This window comes from Gambusia affinis, linkage group LG13, assembly GCF_019740435.1.
Source record: "Gambusia affinis linkage group LG13, SWU_Gaff_1.0, whole genome shotgun sequence".
NCBI classification, from domain to species: domain Eukaryota; kingdom Metazoa; phylum Chordata; class Actinopteri; order Cyprinodontiformes; family Poeciliidae; genus Gambusia; species Gambusia affinis.
Window position 1 is genome coordinate 3,355,040 of NC_057880.1, and position 26,174 is coordinate 3,381,213.

The window sequence follows — 26,174 nt, forward strand, 5'->3', positions numbered from 1 at the left end:
CTGGGTTTACTTAGATAAAAGCTTTTTAAACTATTCTGAATAATAAACTGGGGTTAAAGCACTGGGTGGTAAGTAGGATCAATTGGAAGGTTTGTGTGATTCTAGTCCTGGTCAGGCTTTGTCCTGCCTTCAGGAGGTCGGCGTCATTAACACAATCAGACACAGCATGAACACACACATGTACTCACGCCTTCTGCAGCAGGAGGCAATAATCCACCAGGACTGGCACCACTTCCTGATCCAGGCACAGAGATAAACATAGTCAGTCAGTCTTACTGATTATTCTCACAGTTAAACAGATAAAAAGTTCAAATAAGCCAACGTGTTTCCATTACCTGGAAATGCTGCTCCATGACCTGCAGCTTGCCCTGTTCTGGGCATTTCTTCACAGCGTACTCTGTAAAATGGAGAAGAATCTCTACCATCTGCAAAGACAAGGTGTTTCAAGTTTGAAAATCAAAAAAGAACTCCAGCAGATTTTACAAAGTGTGTAAGACATTCACCTTGTCACTGATAACCGCCTTCCTTTTCTGTGAATCTCCATGCAGCCCTTAAATAAAGACACAGGAAGAAAAGAAAATCCCGGCTGTTCTCTCAATATGTGATCAAACCATATTTAAAAAATAGTTCATATTAACACTAATTATGACCACACCCACCAACCACAGCCCTGGCGGTGCCTTCATGGAAGGACCAGGCCAGAGACAGAGCCTCAGTGAAATGCTCTTGCTTTAGTAAACAGTCCAGACGCTGGAAACAGAGAACATGGGTCATCTGGGTAACCATGGAAACCGACAGGAAACACACTGAAGATGTGGCTGTATGTGGATGACACTCAAATGCTTCCATGAAAGTTAGTGTCATATTTACATCCTAATACTTCTATTCTTATGTACTTCTGTGATTCAGAGAACCTTTATCTTCATTAAATCATTTGTAAAAATGATCTTCATATGTCTATAAGCAGCAATACTGCCTTTATCATAGCAACATTATAGCCTGATGAGCTCATCCTCACATACAACCTCATCGATTACTTCCGGCCTTAAAGTTAGAGCCACATTCTGACTGTTGCCATGACAGTTGAGGGTTTTATGCAGACATGTGATACTCACAATCATAAAGATGAAACATGATGCATACCTCTTTCCAGTTCCTTAGGGACATAATGTGAGCTGACTGCGAAACAAGCAAAGCAAAGCAAAGCACACACTGTTAAACAACAGGATCAAGTAATATTGTGCAAATAACATCCATATGATTAGTAATGATCAGACTATTATTTAAAAATAGTAACAATGATAGTAAATGTTCCTGTTTGTAGAACTGCTGCTTGAAAATTTTCAACTGGATTTCTAGACTTGGCCATGTGACTTTTTACGACTGAACCAAACACACAAATTCACACAACTCCAATAAAACACAGTAGAGTTTGTGTTTGTAACATGACAAAGTTACAAAAAGGACTGAATATTTTGCACAAGCTAGAGAGCGTGTGAAGCAAAATGTGATTACTGAGCGTTATTTTACGTCGGCTAAAATAACGCAGAAGTAAAATAACATCTGCATTATTTTAGCAGACATTAAAATAACGCAGACAATGTCTGGTCCAATGTTTTTGTTTTGTTCTGTATTGAACAGTGATGGATGAACAGACACAGACTAAAGCTAACAGCTACCTTGGTCCCCAGGCAGACGATCTGTCCTGCATAGCTTGACAGTGACTGGTAGCAGGCCTTTTCTCCAACCAGCGCCTAAAACACAAACACACAGATTGGACAATCTAAACACATGAACAGCAGATCTGATCGGCTCAGCTGGTGTCTTAGGATGACCACATGTTTAATAAATCACCGTAAAACTGCTTAGCTAGTCATTTTAGCAATAAGTAGCTAAACAGGATTTGTCATTTCAGAATTCTTAACTTTCACACTCCAATATCAAATATTTCCAGCATATTTTGAATTTTGGAATTTTAAGCATGCTGAAGTTAACTTCAGACTCTTTAACAAACCTGGAACCAAATCAAACTCTAACACGTGGCATTGTTCTGGATTCTTTAAATCACATGTGTCAAACTCAAGGCCCGGGGGCCAAATCTGGCCCTTTCATAGCTTTGTATGTGGCCCTCTACACCCCAGATGCCAAATTTCATATATAAGTCCTACCAGTTTTTGGTAAGTCCAAGCTTGAAGAAATTCATACAAATTCAACAAATCCTTGCATTTTTTAATTTTCTTTTCTTGAACCATTGAATAATTCTAAATTTCTTGTAAATTTTCCACATAAATGGTCAGAAACATCGAGCTTAAGTAATGCTAACTCCCACCTGCAGGTGGCAGTATTTCTTACTTTTACACCACTGCTGCCTCACTCCTTATTTATTGTCAAGTTTACATCCATAACAAAAAGTTACAATTAATGTAACTATGCTTATATTGCAAAATTCCTTGCAAATATTTCTAAACTATTACCACAAAATTTGTGACTTTCAAAGCAAAAAATAAATAAAATCACATGATGTGGCACAAAACAAAACTGAGTTTAAGACATTTTATTTCTGTAATCACAAACATAAAAAAAAAACAAAAAAAAACGTATTGTCAAAGTTTGGTTTGGTTCCTGAACCACATTCAGTGTGTGGTTAAAAATCTGGCATAAGGTAAAAATCAAATATAAAAATCTGGCCAAATGCGAGTTTTTGAATGAGTGCGTATTAATCTGTGAGCTTTCTGTCAGTTCCTCTATGATCAAAACAATCAATGAGAACCAGAAGTGAAGTTGTGAATGTCATTTACACAAAACAATGTGTGGAAATCTGAATTTAACTCTGTAATGACTGACTAAGGAATAAAGACAGGAACTTAAAGATTTTACCATACTGATTATGAGTAGAAAAATGATAAAAGCTCCTTCCCTTTACAGACATTTCCACGGCAACGGGTGTCTATCTCACCAGAGCCTGGGAGACGTTCCCTCCGGTTGCCAGGGACTTGAAGTGCCGGCTGTTGTAGACCAGCTGCACCTGCTCCAGGTCCAGCGTCTCCAGGACGTCCTGAGTGGGCCGGTCCACTACGTGCAGCTTCTCATGGCTGTCCAGCAGCACCAGGCTGCAGCTGTTGATCCACTGCAGACACAGCAACAGCAGCACACAGACCCCATCATGTTTTCCCTGCTGGCGCCACATGTTGTTCAGCCGACATTAAAAATGAAGCACTTTGCTCGCATTTAGGGACGCACAAAAAGAACCTTCAACGTAGCACTTGAATATTATTTTATTATTCAAATCAAGGCAGTTTTTATTATATACTGCCAAAATACATCAGTCCCTCCAGTTTTTTTGACCATTCCACGATTCATGTAAAATTAACAGATCGCATTTTTTCACGCTACTGAATAATTGTCAGTTTATTGCGAATTTTCTGCAAAAAATGGCAGAAGCATTGGGTCGAAGTGATGCTAACTCTCACCTGCAGGTGGCAGTATTTTTCACTTCTATGCTGCTGCCTGAACCCATATTCTGTGATCGATTATCGCAAGTAACAAAAAGTCACATTTAAAGTCGTACGTAAGTGGAAAAATTACAACATTTCTAGCTAATAGTTCTAAATTAGCACCACAAAATCACCAAAACAATGTGAAATCCTGGAGAGACTGATTGATGTGAAAAACTGTTAAATATTAGTTCGAATGGGGAGAGAGTTTTAACAGTTTATCAATTTTATCATTGCATTCTGAGTATTTATAATCAATACTCAGAATGAGTATTGGTGGTCTTAATGTGGCCCAACATGAAAACCAGTTTAACACCCTGATCCAGAATAGCCCTGGTCTTTTCTGCTCCTGGGTTTTTTGACTGAGCTGAGGTCAGAGCTTACGTTCAGGCTGATGATGTCACAGCTCAGATGCAGCTGCCTCTGCTTGATCACATGGATGGTGCCCGTCTCCTCTTTCTTCACCTGGATAAATCCGACCAGATTAACAAACAGAGACCACCGAAAGAGAGCAGTTCAGACAACGGTTGGCTTATGAAAGATACTTGGACTAGGACTAAAAGATGTATCTGGGTTCTGAAGGTTTCCTGGCAAATCTCATCCAATAATCTAACTGGGACTGTAAATTGAGATTAGAGTCAGATGATGCAGAGGGATGGAGCTGAGCAGATACCAGCAGGAAGTGGACTGAGTCTCCTTTACAAAAGGCCAGCATGGGGTTGACCGTCTTCTGGACAGGAACAAACTGCCAGGCCAGCTGGGGCACGCTGCTGGGATCAGACTGAGGAGAGATAACGTCAAAAACAGAACACTCAAACTTTTAATGTTCAAGTTGCAGAATTAGAGCTAGAATTTCCTCCTAGTAGCTAAAATGGACAATCTGGGTAGAGGAATAATTCACATAGTGACAGGTAATGTACTCAGGTTATGTAAGTCTGATCTAAAACACTTAAGTGGGACAAAAAGGAGAGATGATTCCATGCTAACAGACAAGCAGGAGGTTAGAGGATCAGACCTTAGTGTAGGGAAGAGTCATCCACACATTCAGAGTGGGCTTGAGTCCAATGATCAGAATCTGATTGGAAGAAATCAAAAGTAAAAACATCAGTAGTTCTAATATACACGTGTGTATTTCTGTCTTCAAAAGGAACTTTGAATTGACTTCCATTCATTTTTTAATTAATTTCTAAAGCCTAATCCTGAATGTAATTCTAAATCTAACCAGTATCAACTCAATTTACACCTCAGTTCTTGTTCTGCTCTCTAACCATTACAAGTCTATTCCTAACCCTAACCTTAACCAACACTTAATTCACACCTTACCTCTAAACCTAACTCCTCACCTTAACTAATGGGCTTAACAGTAATAGGATGAGGCGTTGGTTCCCATATGGTCTACTGGTTTTCAAAAGGTATGTCAATATGGTATGTAAAGAAAAATAGCTAAACAACAACACACACACACGCCCACACACACACAAAGACTGATCGTCTCTTGGATTGCTTTAACTGAAGCAACTTCTTCTAAACAACCAGAGAAAAGGCAATAAAAAACCAGAGTATAACTGTTTTATAACTGTGTCTTTGATATTAAATCTACATATTTTCTCAGATTATGGTTTCCCTACAGCTCAAATATCCCCAGTCAAAGCATGATGGATACACAGACAGTAGCTACTTCCTGGATCAACAGAAAGTCTGCTTTCTCTCAGAAGAGGGAGATAATTTCATTTTGATGGTTTTAGCCATAAAGAAGAAAACAACTAGGGGTTAAAAAACCCCTTAACTCCATCCATAATGACCCTCCTGGGTCAGGACATAATCTCATCTGGGTCTGGACCAATGGTCTGTTATCTGATGCATGAAGCATCTCTGCAGCCGTCAACGGCTGAGTTTTTCTCCTGGCTTCTGGCCTGCTGTTGTTCTGTTTCTTTCTGTGCACTGGGATCACTGGGAGTCCGTACCTTGGTCAGGGAAGCCATAGCTAGGAGAGAGTAGCATGTGATGGGGTGGTCTCTGAAGTCTGGAGGAGTCCGCAGTGGTTCTATACAGCACACCTCTCCTTTAGAGCCGCTGAAGAGACACCGTGAGTCGCACGAGCGCATCCCCATCACTCTCCTGGAAGAAAAAGCAACAGTATTTCTGGTCATTCATTGTATCGTTTATCAATTATTCTGATAAATTTACCTGAATGACTTAATTTTTGATTTATCACTGTCACAATAAATTTTAATTAATTATGTTTAACCCCCCCCAAAACACTGTCCGCATTGTCAGGATTGTTACTTTTCCTATTTGATTTTTTTCCACCATTTTTTCATTGACAGCATCAATGAGGCCTGTCACAATAACTCATTTTGCTGGACAATAATTTTTCCCAAAGGTTATTGCTGCAAACAATAATGTTGTTTTGAGATCATTTTCAATAATATAATGGTAATGGCATAATAATGCCAGAACACATTCAAAGATCAACAAACTTTAAATTCTAATGGAAATTTCACACTGGAACTGGAGGACAATTTAAATATTTAAAATAAAATAAAAAACAAAATAAAAGAAACAATAAATTAAATTAATTATAAAATCTCTGTACACAAAATTGTCCTTCAAAACAAGGGGTTAATTGAGACCAAAGTGCCAGACTGAAGACTTTTGTCATCTGGTTTTTGGAAGAAAGAGAGAGAAAAAATAAATCATGCAAAAGGAAATTATTGAGCTCTTTATAATTTATCATGCAATTAATTGTTTTATTGCTCCTTTCAACAGGCCCAGTATGAATACATATCAATAAATATGATAGTTAGCACAAGCAATTTAGTGATACAAATCACACTTCTTCATGTGATTGCTGTAGAAACATATTTCTACAGCAAAAAGAAGTGATAAACAGTTCTTATAGTATATATATACTTTTATTCTTATCACAGTAATACTATCAAATATGATAAAACTTTAAGTGCATATCATCCATTCCTAAGCAGCAGGAATCACACACATACGTTACAGCAGACTAGGCTTCTCCTGTTTGGTATTTTAATCCCACTGGGCCAAAAAGCTTCCGCTTTAATAAACATTTTATTAGTGCTGTTTGAAATATTCTCTTTTTTATGCAGTTTTGTTCAGAATGCATCGTTTTTGAAAAGGTTGATGGAAAATGTGAGAAGCCTCTCTATAAACTGTGGGTTTTTCTGGACAGAAACTATTTGGTCCCAGATTCACTTCCTTTACCTGAAGGTCAGCTCGAACACAGACCCTCCACTGTCGTTGCACACGGCCAGAGTTGGGTCATCTGTGAACTAAAGAAGGGGGGAGGGAGGAAATAGAAATTAGCTGGTATAGATCCATATGGTCACTGTGTGTCTGAGAAACAGTCATCACATTTATCCCCAAACATTTAGTCTGACTTGCCTCCTTCAACACTGATACCACAGTGTAACTTCACAAGACGCTTAACATTCCTCATTTAAGCATTTTTGTTATTATTTGCTGGGAGGTCCCATAAAATTACGACTTTATTCTGGTTACATAATGACTTTATTTATGTATTATTTGGACTCTACAGTAGTGCTATATGTAGTATTATGACGTTATTCTGATAATTTTGAAAAAAAAAAAATTTAGCCTGGCTGTAATACTTTTTGTAGAGTTGATCTGAATTTAAAATCCAAATTAATAGAAGCTGTAAAACAAGAAGCTTTGTCAAACAAGATGGCCGCCCCGGGAGACCCAAGAAGAGCAATGGTGAAAGAAATCCAGATTTTCCAAAAAGGAAATCTTCGAAAACCAAAAGTTTGATGAATCCATAAAGTCAATTCATTGCCCAGCCCTACATCAGGGTAGTTGATAAATCTTCAAGAAAATTCACTTATCTGGACTTTTTAATAATAAAGAAATGATTAATGAGCAAGATTTTTGGCACTCCCACATTTACTGTATAATCGAGCTCATCTGCATGGTCCATGGAGGGAACCAATCAGAGGAAGTGTTTTTCATCAAACTACAGCCTGTAGCCATTCAGAGCGTTCTGCTGAGCGGCTCTCACCTTCACATGCAGTATGGCCGTCCCTGGAGGATGGGCATCAGTGATGGTCCTCAGAAGCTTTCCGTTGGCGAGATCCCACATTGTAATCTGAGCAAGAACAACAGTTAGGATACAAAGAACCAGGAACAGTTCTATGAAACCATCTGTACTCAGATGACCAGATCTGGAATGAACTGGATTCAGTGAGCTTCAGCATGAACATGATGAAAGTGAACTGGATAACAGCCGGTTCAACTCCAAAAACTTTTTGGGAAACTTCTGCACAGCTATATAAAATTGGGTTCTGTTCAATTTCTTCTTTTGCTTTGTTGAATCTAATTTCTATTCCACTACACCAAGGCTCCAGGCTACAGAATGTTGCCATTTCTTCTTAAAACTAAGCCTCCCTGTGTTGTTGTTCTCCACTGTAAATTGAATCTGGACAGAGATCAGACTGCATATAAACTCATTTCCCTTCAAGAAGCCACAAATGTTTAACTACCTGACCCTTGGCAAAGCCACACAGCACACGTGAGCAGTCGTGGTTGATGCTAAGAGCCGAGACGGCGCCGAACTCCGCTCCGGTTGTCTTGCTGCCCAGACAGAGCCGCAGAGCCTGGTTGGTGTCTGAGGAAGAAGGTTAAGGGAATATTTACTGGCTTTAACCCGATAAACGTTTAGCATGACATCGTAAATACATGTTTCACCCAGGAGCAGCTTAACAGCATAAAACAGCCCAGTAACACCAAATGACATGGGCACAGAGAGAGGAACAGAAAAAAATAAAGCTCCAAGTGGGAAACAAGAGATGCATGCATGAAGCTAACGTGAACAAACCAAAGGCATTATGGGACAGGATGCTTCCAGCAGGCAGAAAAACAAACCGCAATAAACATGATCATCAAACAGGCATGGCCGTACCTTTTCCTGCTCAGGCCGTCATTATGTCAGCAGCATAAAGAAACATTAGTCAGCATCAACTCAATCACTACGACTGTAGTTCTTTATCTGGTGCCTTTTGTAAAGTTACATAGTAAAAAAATTAACAGCAATAATTTGGTTTAATTAGACTGGCAAAGAGATAAAAGTGTCAATTTTCACCATGTCACTCATGCATTTATAAATGTTACAGTTCCAAACTGGATATTTAATTCACAAGCTAAATATTTAGTTCTCAATGTTCAAATGTTTAACTAAATATCTTGCTAACAAAGTATTTTGTATTTAATTCAGGGCTAAATATTGAGTTAGATACAGTAAAGATTTATTTGGAAACTATTTATTTAGCTGGGGTATGAAATATTTACTTTGGGACTCAGACATTTCTAAAGGTATGAATGACATGGTGAAAATATGACTGAAACTTGGACACCCACATTTTTTCTATTTGATTATTGACGTTAAATGTTTTTTTTACTGTCTAACTATAGAAACAGTGCTATCTGTGAAATCAGGCCTATTTTACAGCAAATTTCATACTTTAACACTTTAAATGTCTTCATCTTGACTAATTTGTCAACAAAAGAAACAGAACATGTGTACAAAAGAGCATTTATTACAGTAATTTTAGCACAGTACTAAAAATGCACATCACTGTAGAAGTGGCATCTAAAACAATATTATAGTACAATATATATAGTTAATATGTCCAACTGCCAATGTTTTCTACAGTTTTACAAAACAAATGCTCCTGCTACAGCTAATGAGCCATCTTCCTCTCACACTAAGGTCCCTATTAGAAGTGCTTTGACACTAACCTAGTGGTCAAAGTGTGAACTACACTGAACCACATTGAAATTTGCAGGGAAATTTAGTGAATAATCTTAACTCTCCGTTGTGCAATAAAAAATATGTATTTAGTCTTCTAATAACTGACATATTAGGAAAGATAACAAGTGGCAAACATTCTCAGTTATCTCTGATTGTGGATATGAAGCTTTTTAGATACGTTTAGGAATAGAGAGTGACACTAGTGTATATGAACTTTAGGTACACAACTGTGAATTAAAATATTACTTTAGATTACAACAAATAACAAATAAATATTGATCAATAGATAATTCATTTTATTAGTACAAGCCTACAGTGAAACTGGGAATAAAAGTTTTTGGGAAATACTCTGAGTAAAAATATATACAGTACAGACCAAAAGTTTGGACACACCTTCTAATTGAATTCAATTAGAAAGTGTGTCCAAACTTTTGTTCTGTATTTTATCTCCATATGGAAATTGATGTTATGAAATTGACATCTGGTTCTGGGTTTACAACACATTGCTCTCTAACGTCAACATGGAGTTTTCTCAAGTTTCACATTCCACCTTTAGCTTTTCTGATCATGGGTGGGAAGTGTGAGTCTTATAAAATATAGTCAGAATAAACACTCTAATAGGGATGTTAAGGTCCTCTGGCCCAACCCTTCATACTCTTATTAAGTAGTAAGTATTTTTTGTTAGTATTATAATAGAGTTGGAACTTTTAGAACTGAGATAATTCTGTTACTAGCGACATGAGTGCAAATAAGAAGCCATAAAATAAAGAATACATCTGGTTACAATAAAAGTAGAAACACCCATGTCTGATCTTTATTTGTACGCCTGAAATGGAGTTATAAATTATTTACATTGTCAACATCCCCTAATGTCACTTGAAGCAAACTATGAAGGGTTAACACATTAACTCACCAAACACCAGGACAAGACCATGAGATGTTCCTACAGCAATAACACCAGACATGGCCTGAGCAAAGGGTCAACAAATACACAGATTTCAGTACGAATCAGACGCACTGACGACAACAGATGAACAATAAATATAGAAAATTTGATTGAAATATCAAATTCTTCTGCAAATAATTGAACACATCTGAGCACTCTGAACTTCACGATGTTCTTCTGTAAATGAGCAGCATCAGGTGCAATACAAAACAATCAATCGATACTTACTATTGCAGTGGGCAGCCCAGCATCCACTTTGTCCTATTGAGAGACACAAAGGTTCTTGTCATGGCCAAAAGAATACCAGGAATCCATCGTGGTGGTGTGTTAAATTAATAATTCTGGATGAGTCCAACACTGTTCCTTACAGCAGCAGCAACTATCTGAGCGGAGATGCCCTTCAGCAGGCTGAGGCGGAGGACCGAGCCGTGAACCGCTGCGTTCTGATCCAGAGTCCTTCTCTTCCTACAGTCGGTCACACAGAACAAACGGACACGGAGGAAAAATATCAATAAACTTATACCTGCAGAACTCTGAGGCTGGAAACATCAACATGAATGGGAAAGGTTGCTTTTCTGGACATCTTTAAATCATTTATAATTTATTAACTGCTTGGCTTTTCTCAGCACTGCAGTGCCTCTCCATACCTGACGATGAATCATTTAAATGTGTCTGTTTTTTAAAGTCTCTTATCTGCTATGTAACTGATTCTAACACCAAGTACCTTTATTTTAAATTTAATCATAATCTTATTTTATCGAGCAACAACTTCAGTTTATCAGTCGCCATTTCATCCAAAAAATGATGCAAATCATCAACCAGATAGAAAACAGCTTCATCTGCAATGTGGCTGGTGAACAGTGGTTCAAAATTAAAGAAACAAATCATTTACAAAACAAATACTGTAAGATCTGTGACAGACTGGCGACCTGTCCAGGGTGACCCCCGCCTCTCGCCCGGAACGTAGCTGCAGATGCAGCAGCAACCCTCCTGACCCCCATTAGGGACAAGGATGAACAGAAAATGGATGGATGGATGGATGGATCAATACTGTAAGATTTGATTGTTTTCTTGTTTGAGTTTATCTACTGAACTCCATTATATGTTTTAGAAAACATACAGAAACGATTCTGCTGCTTTGTTTTTGCTTTTTGTTGATGATTTATGTAAACCAAAGTGAAGGTACAAGCGGTACGTTTCTGCTTCTGCTTTTTCTGGTCTACAAATTGTGTTCTTTCTATTCTTAGGAAATTAGACATTATCTATTTCTGTACTATTTTTTTTTTCTTTCATTTTGACTAGTGTATAAAATGTCTTAATTGCTGAAAATAAACTTTCAATCTTATATAATTAACTTATTATTTATCATTTATGTATTAAATAAATACACTTATGTGCCAAAACTAACCCCTGGGAAATGTCTTCATTAATATCCATATATTTGCAATCATACTATATAACTTCAACAACTTTGCCTGTTTATTAAATAGTTTTTAACATTCAGTTTAAAAATATTTGCCTGATGCCATAACTTTCCACGTTTTCATTAAATCATCATTATTCCTATTGAATCAGATATCTAACTTAGATTATCCAATCAACAAGACGCAATTACTTACCTATGGGCTAAGCAATCAATTCTGAATGGAATCATCCCAGTAATTCTGACAACAATGTTAAATATACCATATCTGAATGTGGTTTCAATACTTATGTTCACCACAGGTGGTAGAAGGTTTACAAAATGTTCAAAGTGTGTGTGTGTGTGTGTGTGTTCTTGCCGTTTGAGGTGTGCCGGGTCACCGCTGTCAGAGCTGGCTAAGGAGGACGTGTCGTAGGACTGAGCGTCCATGTTGTCCGTGTTTAAAAGGCAGGTGTCCTCCAGAACAAAAGGCTCCTCCTCTTCCTCCATCTGTAGCACACAAACCCACGTCACACACAGAAAAGCTCAAACTCAACAAGTGCACATCTGACAGTAACTCAGAAACACACGAGTTCCCAAAGCTGGTGCCTTGGTGTGAGAGCTCACCCAGCATGGCTCTTCTATTAACCCTTTAACAGCGTTTTTACCAGCACTGCACTGAGAAGAACCTTGAATAATAAGCTAAAAAGCTGATGTTTGCTAAATGCTGCAAGTTAGTCTGTAGGAGCAGAGTGGGGGAGATGGGGAAAGAGCTGCTCTGTGAGGCGTAATCTTGGAAGCTTGGAAACTGCAGCTCAGAGGTGGAGCTGCATCTAGAAGGCGGAGCTAGGTCCAACCAGGCGTTTTACACAGCTCAGTGGATGCCACAGAGACTAAAGGATTTCTCAGACATGCATAAAAAAAAAGTCACGGCAACACTCCGGGTTATGTTTTTGATGAGGGAGTAACATTATAATATGATGTAAAGCTAAAAAAAAGTCGATTTCATGTAATACTGTCCCTTTAAATGTGACTGAAAGCAAACAAAGGAAAGATTTGTAGCTGACCTGACTCAGGATGCTCTCCAGTGTGGGGGGGGTGTCCACTTGGGGAATGTCGAACTCCTTATCGTCAATCTATGACAAGATATTCAACATACAAAAACAAAAATAGGGGATCAGGAAGCAGTTTTTCTGCTGTAAAGTACATACAACACAGAAGTATATTGAAATATCCGATATGAAAGATGGAAGTTTTGAACTCTCCCACAATTCCTCACGTTACAGGGTATGTATTCTATTGGGAGGTTTGTGTGATAGGCCAACACACAGTCAGAATGTTGAGTGGGAGGAGAAACTACACATTTTTCTGTAAATAAGAAAGTGTGTCTGTGAGCAGCAGGTTTCAGGTTTTCCATAGAATTTAGGTCTATCCTTAGACTTGGCCATGCTAGCATATAAACCTGCTTTGATCCAAAACGTCCCATAATATCTCTGGCTGTTGTTCAAGGCAGCCCTCCCGCTGGAAGCTGAACCTCTACAGTCATAGGTTTTCATCCAGGACTGTTCTAGATTTAGCTATATCCACACCCGGTCCCACAGCATGATGCTGCCACCACCATGGTCCACCATGGGAATGGTGTGTTCAGGGTATGTGGTATTAGTTTGTTCTAGCACCACAGAATTCTGTATGTGGTGTCTCATGCCAGCTCCTTGCAAGTTAAATTATTTGCACTATTTGTGCTTCTGGTTTGTTTGGATCTAATTCTATCTAAACTCGACCGTAAATTCTCTTAGGTCCCTGACTTTGTGCTAATTTTTTTCTTCAGTAAGCAATTTATGGATCTAAGAGTCCAAAGTGGGAAAGAATGACAGACGAAAGAAGGAAATATTTGTTCCAACTTTCTGCACTCACTGAAGCTACGGAGCTTCAATATTACTTTAATATTATTATATATTCCACGTGGCTGGACTGCATAGTGGTTCAGTTTCTAGGACTGTTCAATATAATCAATATATAAAGTCAATATAAACAAACAAACGGTTAATTCTTTGATTCTCTTCTATCAAACACCATGTAGAGAGATAAGTGGCATTCTTCGGGTTTTATGTTCCTAATTAAAGCGGACAGGAAGAAGTTCCCTCACCGACTCTACTTCCATCAGGTTGAGCTGGGAAGAAGCGGATAAAAGGCTCCTGCTGTCTGGAGACTGCGACATTTCTCTGTTTACATCCACAAACGAGCATCCAGGAAGTCCTCTGTAAGCATCTTCTTCTTCTACGGTACAGGATACTGTTGATTCTGTTCGGAGTTCGGGCATGACAAACTCATTTACTGGTACATTACCGCCATCTAGTGGATTGGTCAGTGTGATACTTTTCGGGAAGTAAAAATCAGTCTGCTTTTGGGACAGCGAACCAGAACATTTTTCCATTTTATGAATAGAAAAGATTCTTGAAAATTATGCTCCACTTTCATGTCCTGCAAAACGTCTTTATCTATTCTCTCTTTCAGTTTCAGGCAGAAAGTCAATGTCAAAGAGGCTCAGGGTCTATGCCATGATGTAGCAAAAGTAACAGAGGTGGGTAGACTACCCAAAACTAGCACTGCTTCAACATATTTTTACTCAAGTAAAAGTAAAAAGTAATCTTTCAAAAAAAAAGTGTTTGCTAAAAAGGCGACTTAAGTACTGAGGAACTGATCAGCACATCAATCATTTAATATTTAAAAATTACATCATCAGATGAATCAAAACATAGAGCTATGTAGAAATTTTGGTATCTTAAAGGCCAAAATGACAACAATTAATAGAAATAAAATAATTACAAAATCAGGTGAAAGAAAAAACAACCCAAATCAATTAATCAATCATTTAATGAAATGTATGAAACTATAACAAGAACTGCTAACTTGTCAAGTCAAGTTAGTACATTTCAGCAACAAGGCAGTTCACAAAGTTATGAAACATCAATAAACATTTTTTTTTTATCAAATACCTTCATTATCAAACATATGTACATTAAATATCTTGATCAATGTGCCAGTTACTACTAATCAAAGGCATCTATGATGGTGGGGTTTTAGCCTCCATTTAAAAAGTACTCAAGGTTTTGGCTGTTTTGCAGTTTTCTGGAAGTGTGTTCCAGATTTGTGGAGCAATAAAAACAGAAAGGTGCCTCTCTATGTTTGGTTCTGGTTCCGGCAGTGCTGAGTAGACCAAAACCAGAAGACCTCAGTGTTCTGGGAGGTCGATGCGACAACAACAGAGTTACCATGAGTAGCAAGATAATCTGACACCTACTAAATGAAACTGGAGCGCATCAGTACTCGGAAGAGTGATTACTGGATGTGAAACAGGCTGATTAACTGTATAGCTGAGAGGGAAACCAATGAGAAGCCAGAGATCAGTTAAAGGAACAACACCTCAGGAAACATTAAAGATACAGCAAACAGGAGATTTCAACCAGACAGAACCTATGTCTTATGAAGGACTCCACAACTCCAAAAAGCAAGTATTAACTAAAACACAAAGTTAAATTCAAATAAAAAAATTAAAAAAACTAGCCAGCAAACAGGCACCAAGCCTACGACAATTTCATCTTCTCTGGCTCCCATAGAGCAAAAGCATGTAGATTAGAGGAATTAATGATTCCAGCCTGGGACAGCTGGCTGCACATAAGCCTTGACTAAAAACCTGTACTTTGTAGCATGAAGCAGCTATTACTGCATTTGTTCCTTTGAAATAAATAAATAAATAGAAACAAGGCAAAATAAATAAATCTCTAAGTGAGAGTGTGTGATTTTTGTCACATCCTTTGCCACAAATTTCTAAAAAGAAAAAAAAAGATTACAGACACATTCAATAAATCAGAATATTATTGAAAAGTCCATTCATTTCAGGAAGTATCACTAAATTAAACATAAAATACATTAATTACACTGAGATGGTTGTTTGAAAACCTTTGTTTCTGTTAATTGTGATCATTTAAGTTTAGAATATTCAATCAGGCCAATAAAAACTACTTTTAAAAACAAAAATGTGGGTTTTGTAAAAATAAATGAATAAACAAATAAATAAATGGGTGGGGGGAGTGGGGCTTAATAACCGATTAAACGTTATTTTCAAAAGGTCTTTTTAATCTGGAGAACGAGACTCACCGAGACTTCCAATTTATTGAATACTAGACTTACTCAATAAGTCTATAGTCATATAAAGATCTGGATTCCTGCAATATAACATTTTAATGTTTAGTTCTTGTGCATCTGTGTTTACGTTCAAGCAACTAGTTAGAAATAACAAAGGTTGAATTTTAACTCTCTGGGAATGTTAGGAAGAAAGAAAAGTGGGACCGGAGGGGGCGAGGAAAGGAGACAAGGACGCCCCTCCGCTGGTTTGGACCGCAGCCTGCTCCATTCCTTCCAATCCGTTCACCTCCATTCACAGTAAATAGAAGCATGGAGGCTTGACTCTCGGGATCTAACGTCGAACAGCGGGGGGTAAAGACGCTGCCGCATGCGCTGTGGGTGAAACTACACCGCCGGGAGAAAACAGGAGCGCAATAAGCGCATTGTCATTTATAATTTAGTCATTTTAGGAAAAAGGAGGAGTGTATTTGGGGAGCGGAGAGGAGCATGAAGCGGATGGCCGTGGTGGCCAGGCACAATGGCCTCGTCTCTCCTTTGGGGAACAACAACTCCGGGGCTTCGAGCATCGTCTCCCCACCCCAAGCGAAAGCCACGAATGTCTCCGCCTGTGCTGACACTCCAGCCGGGGGTGGGATGGACGGCCTGTTGGATTTCTCCAAAGGCCCCACCGTGAAAACCGAGCTGGTGTGCAAATGGACTGAGCGAACTTCTTCGAAGCCGAGGCTCGGGCGGACGGCGACGTCCGTCTGCGAGCAAACTTTCAGCTCCATGCCCGAGCTCGTGGACCACGTCACCAGCGAGCACGTCGCGGCGGGGCTCGAGAGCCTCAGTCACGTCTGCATGTGGGACGAGTGTCTGCGCGGCGGGAAGGCGTTCAAAGCCAAATACAAACTCATCAACCACATCCGCGTGCACACGGGGGAGAAGCCCTTCTCGTGCGCGTTTCCCAACTGCGGCAAGATGTTCGCACGCTCCGAGAACCTTAAGATCCACACGCGCACGCACACGGGTAAGCTCTGCTGCTTCTGGGTCTGTTCACGGGGTGACACCGCTGGCTGGCCGGCCGGCGGCGGGGCAACGGGGGCTGTGGGGGAGTTAAATCCGTGTCATCCGTACAGACAGCGGCTTCCTGACACACACAGACACAATGTGAGGTTAATAAAGATAGCTCTCAGTCTGCAGGGATCCCCCCCACCCTCCATGTCTCTAAAGGCTGAGTCCCTTTTGTGGACACCCTTCCCTCCACCGCCTCCTCGGTTCCTGCTGGAGCCCGGGTTTGAGGAGTCATGCAGGGTGAGGGATTAACACCCAGCAGGCTGCTGAGGAGGAGGTCAGATGGGGTTAAAGTGAAATCTGACTTTTAGTCTAGATGGATTTTTACTCCAATTTTGCCTCTTTGAATTATCTGCAGTAGCTGTGTGTGCGTGGTGAACAGTCAGTGAAACACACAGATTTAGTTGGACCATCAAGCCTAGAAACTGTCCTCTGAACCGACATCTCTTTCTGAACCAGTGTGTTTATTACTCAGCCATAACTGTTTTTAAGAGGGAACATTATTATGACACAGAGGTGACATCATTATAATACAGCTGCATGAGCAGAGTTTTGTTTTCCTGCCCGGTGTGTGTGTGCGTGTGACCCAAAACATTATTTTAGGTTTGAAATAATTTACATAAAAATATCTAACAATTGTTAATATTATTTTCAATAATAAGCATTAAAATCATATGTGACCAGGATATTTAAAAATCCCAGTGTTCAGCCAGGGAGCAGAACCAGGTGATGAATGGAGTCTGGATGTTTGGCCTGAAGCAGTTCCACCAGGTTATTGTTGTTAAATTCATCGTTAAAGCAGATAAACTGAGACAGAGCTTCCTGCAGACCTGCACAGAGAGACTTTTGAACATAAATAGTCTTTGTCATCATTAAAACTGCAGTATGCAAACTTTTATAATATATATATGTGTGTGTGTGTGTGTTTATATTTGTTAAAATTGTCACTGTGGGGCAGTTGGTAACGTTGCTTTGCAGCATGATGGTTCTGGGTTCAAAACCCAGCCTTGGGTTTTTCTGCATGAAGTCGGCTTGTGGGGGGTGGCAATGTTTTTTCATGAGGTCATAGAACCCAAGTAATAACAGGTCAATATTTCGTGTTTAGTATGAAATATTAAATAGCTCAACGGTCCAGAGCTGCAGGTTTTAGAGTTGTGATCTAGCGGATCCACTGGGATCCTGTCTCAGTATGACTGAAGCTAAAAGAGCAACACCTTCACTTTGATTCATTGTTGCTGTGTTTCCTTCACTAATGTGCGCAAATCTTTGTCTAAATTCTGCTAAGGTAAAAGCAGAAAAAAATAACAAAAAAAACTATTTTTCAATTCCAGTGTTTCCATTAAATAAGAAATTAAATTAAAATCAGACGTGAAAAGCTTGTTCACGTGACAAGTCATTAAAAGGCATGTCGCACTATCATCCTCAAACCACTTCCTGTCATCCTCTTCTTCATGGTTTGCGCCAGTGGCAACATCCGGTTGTTGATCATGTGACTTGTGTGATGTGAAAAAAGTTTTGCATAATAAACCAATTTCAGTATGGCCAAAAAAACCCTCCTCATTTTAGAGCCGAAGCTTTTTATCAAAGACACAAGAGTCTTTTTTTGTTTTTCAAAATTTCGAGTGAGTGAATTTATTTTGGAAATCATTAATTGTGCAATCATATACACAACGAAAACACAGCTAGTGACCATGTTTTAACCACCTGAATCTGGTTAGGTATCAGTGTCACAGACAGTGACACTGATACCTAACCAGTGTCCTTAAGTCCAGGCCTGCTGAGCCTGGGGTAGCCCTAATGGGGAGTTCTGCTCTTTCATCAATTCTCCACATTTTGATTGGCTCTTTATCCGGAGTGCTATGAACAGTGATCATTCGGTTTAATGGTGTCACCCCTGGTGCGATTGGTCTGTTATTCAATTGGGCCACCACTTGCAGTAGATTTGGCTTCCAATTAGTTAAGTCATGTTCATCACTCATCTTTCGGAGTGACTCTTTCAACAATCCATTCATCCGTTCCATCAACCCAGCGGCCTGTGGATGGTAAGGGATATGACATATCCACTCCGGATGTTTGTCTGCCGCCCAATCTTTAACCACCTTCCCTGTGAAGTGAGTCCCATTATCAGTTTGAACTTGAACCGGAACACCATAATAAGCTTCAGTCTGCTTTAAAACCCTCCTGTTGTCCTAAAATAACATTTAGTGGATCTTTGGGGAGTTTTAACACAGTGGCGGGTCATTTTGACCTGAGGACAACAGGGGGGTCAAAATTTAACTGTTTCACTGTTTCACATTTCACTGTTGACGTTCTTCACATTGGACACTTCTCTCCTGTGAGCTTATCACACCTCTTTCCAGCCTTTACTGGCGACTCCCTCAATTGGTGCCCTTGAACGATTCTTCACCTTCCCTGTTTTATCTTTATTCCAATAAAATGCTCCCACTGTAACTCATTTGTAATTTATTCTATTTTTCTACTATCTTCTCAGCCTAGAAAGGGCTAATTAACATTCTTATCTAATATTTTAGTTCTCAATTCTATATAATTATTACTCATATTTCATAAACATCCTTAGGATCATGCAAAGCAATCTTAGTTGTTTCTCTCTAAGATCTTTTCCTATTTTCAATCATTAAATTCTTTCAAACTGCCATGAACCTTAAACACAATTATCATTCTAATTTTATCATTTTCAAATCATCCTTTCATTCTCTTACTCAGTTTATTAATTCCTGCAAACCATAAACTATTAGTTTCATTATCTCCTTTCATTATTTATTGTTTATTTATTTTTTCCTTTTATTTTATATGAAACATTCCTATTCCCCTCTTTTTGTTTCACATTCCTGTCTGTTCCTTGTTTTCCTCTTTGACTTTTTGTTCCAGCTTTCAGATAGTTTTTCCCTTATAATATTTATCTACTCTGACCTATATTTATTTATAGTTAGTTTTTCATTCAGTCAGCTATTTATTTGCTAATACATTATTTTCACAATCCTCTATTTTCTCATTTTCTTGGCTTTTTCTTTAATTTCCTTCTCTTTTCAAAAGAAAAAAAAATTTCATCCTGTAGTTCTACCAATTTATTTATTTATTTTTGAACAATTTAGTCAATTTCGTTCCAGTCTTAAAAACACATAGGGTGGACTCTAAAAGACTGGATAAATTCTTAGCAGGACGGTGATCAATCCCCTGTTGTGGTAATTCCCTCTTCAACCTTTTCAGGTGAGGAATTCTTGCCTACATGCATCCACAAGAGGTTCACCGTTTACACTCCTGCCGTTTGGTATGAGGACAAATACCCAATGGTATTTCAATTCCTCCAAGTACTCTCACACTCATACACACACTTTGTTACGGATTTTTCAGTTTTACGCAGACTCCGCCGTCCTTCTGTTACGGTTGACATCTATTTTATTTAAAACTTCAAGCAATTCCAGAGGTTCTCCGTCTGCCAGCGGACCCTCCCACGGCTCTGGCCGTCCTCCTCCATCGCACAAACACAGTGCTGTCTCTTTGCGATGTGCCTGCTCCCAGCCCAGCACAATCTCTTCCTCCTTATCTGATTTCTCATTTTTCTTACTTTTTCATCTAAATGTCTTTTTTACAGTCTCCCCAAATCCTGTTCGTAACGCCAAAACTGTTGTGTGAAATTTATACAGGTTCGGGGAAGATCGGCAACAAAGAAAGACTCAGAGACTGTAACTGCTAGAATAAATGTGTCGTTTTAATTCCGCCAAAGTAAAACAGTCAAAACACAATCAATCACACTTACAACGTGGTGCAAACAGTTTCAGTTTCATCTCTTACCGTGACACAAGGATCGGAGAGCTCAACGATCCGGGCAAAGTGGCACCCACGTTAGCTGAGCGTTCGTACGCAACCTGCAGCCGACTCTAAAAGACTCTTAAGAATCTCTCATTTTTATCCACGTCTTAGACGAGGCACCCAACCAATCAATGAATAGCCGCTCCCTTTCATCCCCTGCCCATGCGGTCAGTACGTAACCTGGTCACGCCATGGGCAAACACATTATACAACCGAGTTTTTGTTTTGCATAATAAAGTCAGAGTGACCCAGGAGTGAATGTGTTTTGCATATCTTCTACCCAGAACAATAATAAAGTCTTAGTGCTTGTATAATGAATAATATAACAATAGTAAAGTCAAAGTGACCCAGGAATGAATACTTAGATGAAGTATGTAACAATACATTGTCAAAGAACAGAACACTACCTATTTACGTATCACCATGTATTTGCGCAATTTAACATATCATGTCTTCTTTAATGGAAACACAGCAATTGCAAAATTATGTTTTTTCAACATTGACGGAATATCGACAAAGTTTTGCGCCCATTTCTAAGGGAAACGCAGCTACTGCTATTCAATGCTACACTGTGCAGCCCTTTCAGTGTCTTGTTTTCCAACAATGATCTCCAGATGTTTATTGTGTCCCAGTCATATCATGAGCAAGAAATATAAATACAAATACATACTTGCATCTGAGATCTTATGTTTGTTTTGCAGGTGAGAAGCCATTCCAGTGTGAGTTTTGTGAGAGGCGCTTCGCTAACAGCAGCGACAGGAAGAAGCACTCGCAGGTCCACACCGCTTCAAAGCCCTACGACTGCAAGGCTCTGGGCTGCACCAAGTCTTACACCCACCCCAGCTCCCTGCGCAAGCACATGAAGATCCACGTCAAGTCGTCGCCTACCTCTGACCACCAGGACTTGTACAGCTTTGGCCATCACCACCTCCAGCAGCCTGTCCTCGAACCCCTCGACCTGAAAATGAACCACTTCACTTCGTCGCTTGCCAACAGGAGTTCTCATTTCCCACTGTTGACCACTCACCAGTTAGATCTCAGCCCTAGCAACGACGTAAGCGGTAAGGTGTTGCTGCGGAGTTCGTCCCCGGTGGCCATGCCTCTGGATCTCTCTCTGTCGAGCCTCAAGAGTCAGCTGAGCCAGAAGCAGCAGAGCTCCAGGACCCCCCGGCGGAGCCAGCGCTCGGTGAACCCGGCCTTAACTCAGCTGTCAAACATTAAGGAGTGGTACGTTTGCACGAGGACTACAGCGCCACACTTTCCACTTCTTCACCCAGACCACATCAAGACAGAACGCAGCGACGAGGACGACTACGTCACGTAGGGCGCGGGCGATGGTTGCTTCAGACAGAACAAGCAGCTATTTGCTCCTTCATCAGTGGCTCCTGGCCAAGACTTTCATCAAACATCAAGACAGTTATTGTTTCACTAAACAACCCATCTCTGAGATATGTGGACGAATGTGGCGTCCAAAGCAACGGCAGAAAGGTCACCATGAGATTCTGAAACAAAGTTTTACAGCTAATACAGTGGTTTTGTTAAATCAAGAGTACCCAAGGATGTTGCTTCCTAGAACTATTTGAACAGGGTGTCTGAACTTCAGAACCAGTCTAAGGGCTGTGTTGTGTGAAGCAGTTTCAAGGGCTAAAGCGACACGATGAAACAAGCCAACAGGCGGCTCGGCGTGTTCAAACAGCCGGCTTACAAAGTGCAGGGCTGTCAGAGCTGTCGAGGGTTTGGTATTCTTCAAACAAGCTGGTAGAGGTTTGGTTTGTTTGCTATAATAGTTGGAACCAGCTGGTCCTGCTGCCAGCTGGGATTTCTTCGACATGTTAGAAGAGTCGACGAGCACTTTGTTTGAAGCAAACTGAGGCCTTTAGTAACAAAGAATGAGTGGAAACCTGGTCAAAGTGTTACTCTGAGCACTACTACACTGTGGCAAGTGGTGTGGCTGCAGTTTGCCTAAGAATTCAATGCATTCAGTACAAATTCCCTTTCCTGTAGTAGAAAAATTCAACATCGACATGAGCTTGTCAGAAAAGGACATCAGCACATCATCTTTTAACAGAATTAATAACTTTCTTTAGCTCTCGGCTTGAACAGCTTGATAAGTTACAGCAAATCAGGCATATTGATGGAGTCGACATCCAAGGTAATGCTGCATAAGAACACGGATGTTGTTCTGCGCTAAATGTATTGTCTGTTAAAGCTGCAGTATGTAACTTTTGTTGAAACGTTTCACTGTAACATGACAGTTTGTTATGAGACACAAAACTTGAGCTCTTCTGCCCTCTCTCAGTGCTTTCTAGATACAACCACTCAGTCAGGAGGCGGGTCTTAGTGCTGTCAATCATCCTCCTTGTGTTGCTGCTTAACCCCGCCCCTCACTCCCTCTTTGCTCTTTGCTCGGCTGTAGCTTCTTCCTGATAGCAGATCCTGCTGTGAATGCTAAGGCTAGTTAGCATGGCCACAGATGACGGCAGATAAACGTTTTTTCTGTAACAGTAAGTTGTTTCTCTGCCAATAGCACATTGAGCAGCGAGTACATGAAGATGATTGACAGCAGTTAGACCCTCCTCCTGGCTCTGATTGATCTGTTTTTGGTCAGAGGAATGCATTTCTTCAGAGAACATTAACAGCTCCGGGAGGAGGTGTAGGGTATTGACTTTTTTGCAGATTATCTGTCTCATATTATGCTGTAATGACATAGTGACAGTTTTAACAAATATGTAAACAAACATTTTTTTTTCCTTAAAGGTACAAACTGTTAGTGAAAAACACCAAGTTATTCACTAACATGGTGCTACATCCCTCTGATTCGCCCACATGATCAGTTTGAGTTGTTCTAAATGGCTAACTTAAGCTAACCAGTTGTTAGCCTTTCATCACTCGCAAGGTGTATTTCCAAGAAGCTCATGGTCAAATGACATTTTCGTAAAAAAATAAAACCAAATATTTTTGACAGTACCTCCACAAAACTTCACTTCAGAAAATCCAATCTTCAGGTCCTACCAGTGGCTCAGCGATCTGTGTCTGGTCACGTTCCAGTTTACAGCTCAGGATTTCCAAAATGGCCACCAATCTAACACACAGGTGACTGCATTAGATAAAGTAGAAGGAATAATGAACTGGTGGAGAGATATTAATTTTCTATATGTGGAAGTGTGGTCATTCTTAATTGTGAGTGGCCAGGGGTCTATTTACTTTCTGTTGCTCCAACTTAACTTCTAGCGAAATGAGTGCACTTACTTCTCCTGGAGGACGTTCACTTAATTTTACTTGGTAGCAAAACGAAAAGAAAAAAACCCCCATCAGATTATGAAATAAAATCAAGGAATCCCTCAATGTTGTAGAAAAAATGTAGAGTCATCCTTTTATTTGCTGTTCTACAAAAATACCAGTGCAGACCGAACTCTGAAAATGAGTCTGCATATCAACCTGAGGAGTCATCATGTTCCTGGTTGATTCACAAAAAAACATGTCCTCAGAAAATCAAAGCTGAAATAGCTAAATATAGCAGCTGGGATTAATAATAATAACAGCTGAAATAATTCCTAATACTCTCAGTCTAACATTTGGACTCAGGACAAACCAGATATGAAGGTTATAAAGGTTGAAAATTAAAACATCTGGAAAGAAAACTCAAAGTAATATGCCTTGGAATGAAACCAGGTACAACAGAAGAAATAAAAGGACAAGTGATGAGAAACAAAAGTCGGTGTTGGGGAAGTAAACAGTGGTAAATTAACTGAAGTAAGTGGGATTCATAGATAAGAACAGTCTAATTTTGGATCTCACCTTGAATCTGTGATCTATACACATGTGTCTTCTACATCTCACCATCATCTGATGGTGTTGTTGATGCACAGTTGAGGGGGTCAAAGTTGATCCATTACTGATCAATCTTGGGAGGTAGTCAGAGCTGTAAGGACTTTGGGTTAAAAGCATAACTTTAACAAATTGTTTCCTCACAAACCTTCTCTGTCATAAATCGCCAAACAAGCAACAATGTTTAAGCAACAGTATTGCAGTGAAATATTTTTAATATGCGGCAGTTGAAGATGAAAAGAATTGATTGTTGAGTCCTGAATCTGCTCTGAAAAAAAAAAAAAGCTAGAACATTTGTTTGGTATCTTGTCCTAATGAAACAATAACTGCCTTAAGAAAAGAAGTATATTTCCAGTTACTGGTGATGGGGGGTCCCTAAAGGAACAGGACAGATTCCAGTAAATGCACTAACCAATGCAATAAATGCACAGGAGGATCTCAACGTTTTGGACCCTTTGTTCATTCTACCAATCAAACGTAGAGGACGTTTGGAGATGATGAAGTCAGTTTTCAGAGGATGATAATCCATCCAGGAAGGCAGATCAACTCAATGCTCTTAATCCAATTTGATCCATTCCTTGGATTCAATTCCTCCTAAAAGTCAAGCTGTTAGAGGTGGAACAATGTTCACAATATTGAGGGATTCCATCATTTCTGTAGAAAAATATGTGCCATTAACAATAACAGTATCATTTCATGTTCTGAGTTCTGTTTCCCAAAGCCAAACTTTAAGCTGTCCAACCTCTGGCTTTGGGTCATATCAGTAGTTTTGGATCAAGTATCCTCCAGGAATTGTACCTCCATGTTGCTCCAAAGAGTATAATGTTTCAAACGCTCAGCTTGGCATTTAGAACCGACTGGATGTGTTGATGTTACAGACTAGCACTTCCATATGTTTCCCAGACTGAACTGGGATTATGGCTCGGACCTACCAGAGTTTCTTTCTCAGTTTTCAGACGCTTTCTTGTTTTATCTGAGATGTTCCTGCTCAGGCAGTCAGATGTTCATGGGACTGGCTCTTCTGTCCCCAGTAAATGTGTTGCTAAAGTTAAGGAAGTGGCTGAAATGAATGATGGGTAAATTCCAGCGAAGTGAACCTGCCGTATAGAACAATCCTTCCGATCATTAGACCACTCTCAACTCCAGTCATTGTACGACAAAAAAAATGAAAGAAATAGAATAAAGACAAACAATTGGACTTTAAAAAGTTGAATCCTGTTGCTGACAAATGTTTTTATTTTATAAACATTTATTGTCTTTTTTTATGTTAATGTCTTCTGTTTTCTTAAATGGCTCCTGGATTCAGCCTATGTATGCATTTTTTTTTAATGGTAGACTGGAGAGGTTTGTTCTGTATTTAGATGGATAGCATCCGGAGTGACTTGGTCAGCCCTGGCCCTGATGACGTTGCAGATGTTTTGCAGCTCTTCTTGAAAATGGACAAAGGTAACAAACACGAGTGAAACAAAGACAGTCTCTGGTGATATTCTTCTCTGTCCTTTATTATCATTCTCAGCACATTCACTTTGAAATAAATTCAAGCAGAAAACACTGAAGTTAAGTTTATTTCGAGACTACCACTGTTAACATCTTGATGTATTGAAAGGTCTGTCTGGGATTTTGAAGCAAGGTTCCATGTAGACATTATGAGCAGTCAGTATCTTCTCTGCTGTAGATGGG

At 39.6% G+C, this 26,174-nt stretch overlaps 2 protein-coding genes across 3 annotated transcripts in view; one reads left to right on the forward strand and one right to left on the reverse strand.

Moving 5' to 3' along the window:
- The window catches only part of vps8 (VPS8 subunit of CORVET complex), a 29,279-nt gene extending 15,349 nt beyond the window's left edge, over positions 1 to 13,930 (reverse strand). For both annotated transcript variants that reach the window (XM_044135780.1, XM_044135779.1), the window contains exons 1-20: positions 13,783 to 13,930; positions 12,704 to 12,772; positions 12,016 to 12,146; positions 10,603 to 10,699; positions 10,463 to 10,495; positions 10,202 to 10,256; positions 8,021 to 8,145; positions 7,540 to 7,626; positions 6,726 to 6,793; positions 5,459 to 5,612; positions 4,510 to 4,569; positions 4,168 to 4,275; positions 3,879 to 3,959; positions 2,957 to 3,127; positions 1,680 to 1,754; positions 1,144 to 1,179; positions 660 to 750; positions 504 to 550; positions 336 to 425; positions 189 to 235 (exon numbers count right to left, since the gene is read on the reverse strand). In XM_044135780.1, the coding sequence (XP_043991715.1) occupies positions 189 to 235; positions 336 to 425; positions 504 to 550; positions 660 to 750; positions 1,144 to 1,179; positions 1,680 to 1,754; positions 2,957 to 3,127; positions 3,879 to 3,959; positions 4,168 to 4,275; positions 4,510 to 4,569; positions 5,459 to 5,612; positions 6,726 to 6,793; positions 7,540 to 7,626; positions 8,021 to 8,145; positions 10,202 to 10,256; positions 10,463 to 10,495; positions 10,603 to 10,699; positions 12,016 to 12,146; positions 12,704 to 12,772; positions 13,783 to 13,854 (1,697 nt within the window). In that variant the 5' untranslated portion in view covers positions 13,855 to 13,930. The remainder of the gene's footprint in view (positions 1 to 188; positions 236 to 335; positions 426 to 503; positions 551 to 659; positions 751 to 1,143; positions 1,180 to 1,679; positions 1,755 to 2,956; positions 3,128 to 3,878; positions 3,960 to 4,167; positions 4,276 to 4,509; positions 4,570 to 5,458; positions 5,613 to 6,725; positions 6,794 to 7,539; positions 7,627 to 8,020; positions 8,146 to 10,201; positions 10,257 to 10,462; positions 10,496 to 10,602; positions 10,700 to 12,015; positions 12,147 to 12,703; positions 12,773 to 13,782) is intronic.
- Positions 13,931 to 16,056: 2,126 nt separating this feature from the next.
- Positions 16,057 to 26,045, forward strand: LOC122842162 (zinc finger protein ZIC 4-like). The gene is made up of 2 exons (XM_044135782.1): positions 16,057 to 16,791; positions 21,368 to 26,045. Exons 1-2 carry the CDS (start codon positions 16,269 to 16,271, stop codon positions 21,988 to 21,990), a joined length of 1,146 nt encoding a protein of 381 aa, XP_043991717.1. The 5' UTR covers positions 16,057 to 16,268; the 3' UTR covers positions 21,991 to 26,045.
- Positions 26,046 to 26,174: the final 129 nt, after the last annotated feature.

Coding starts and splice junctions, on each gene's coding strand:
- LOC122842162 (XM_044135782.1), top strand. CDS start 16,269: ATGAAGCGGATGGCCGTGGTGGCCAGGCACAATGGCCTCGTCTCTCCT. Junction 16,792..21,367: donor CCACACGCGCACGCACACGG/GTAAGCTCTGCT, acceptor TTTGTTTTGCAG/GTGAGAAGCCATTCCAGTGT.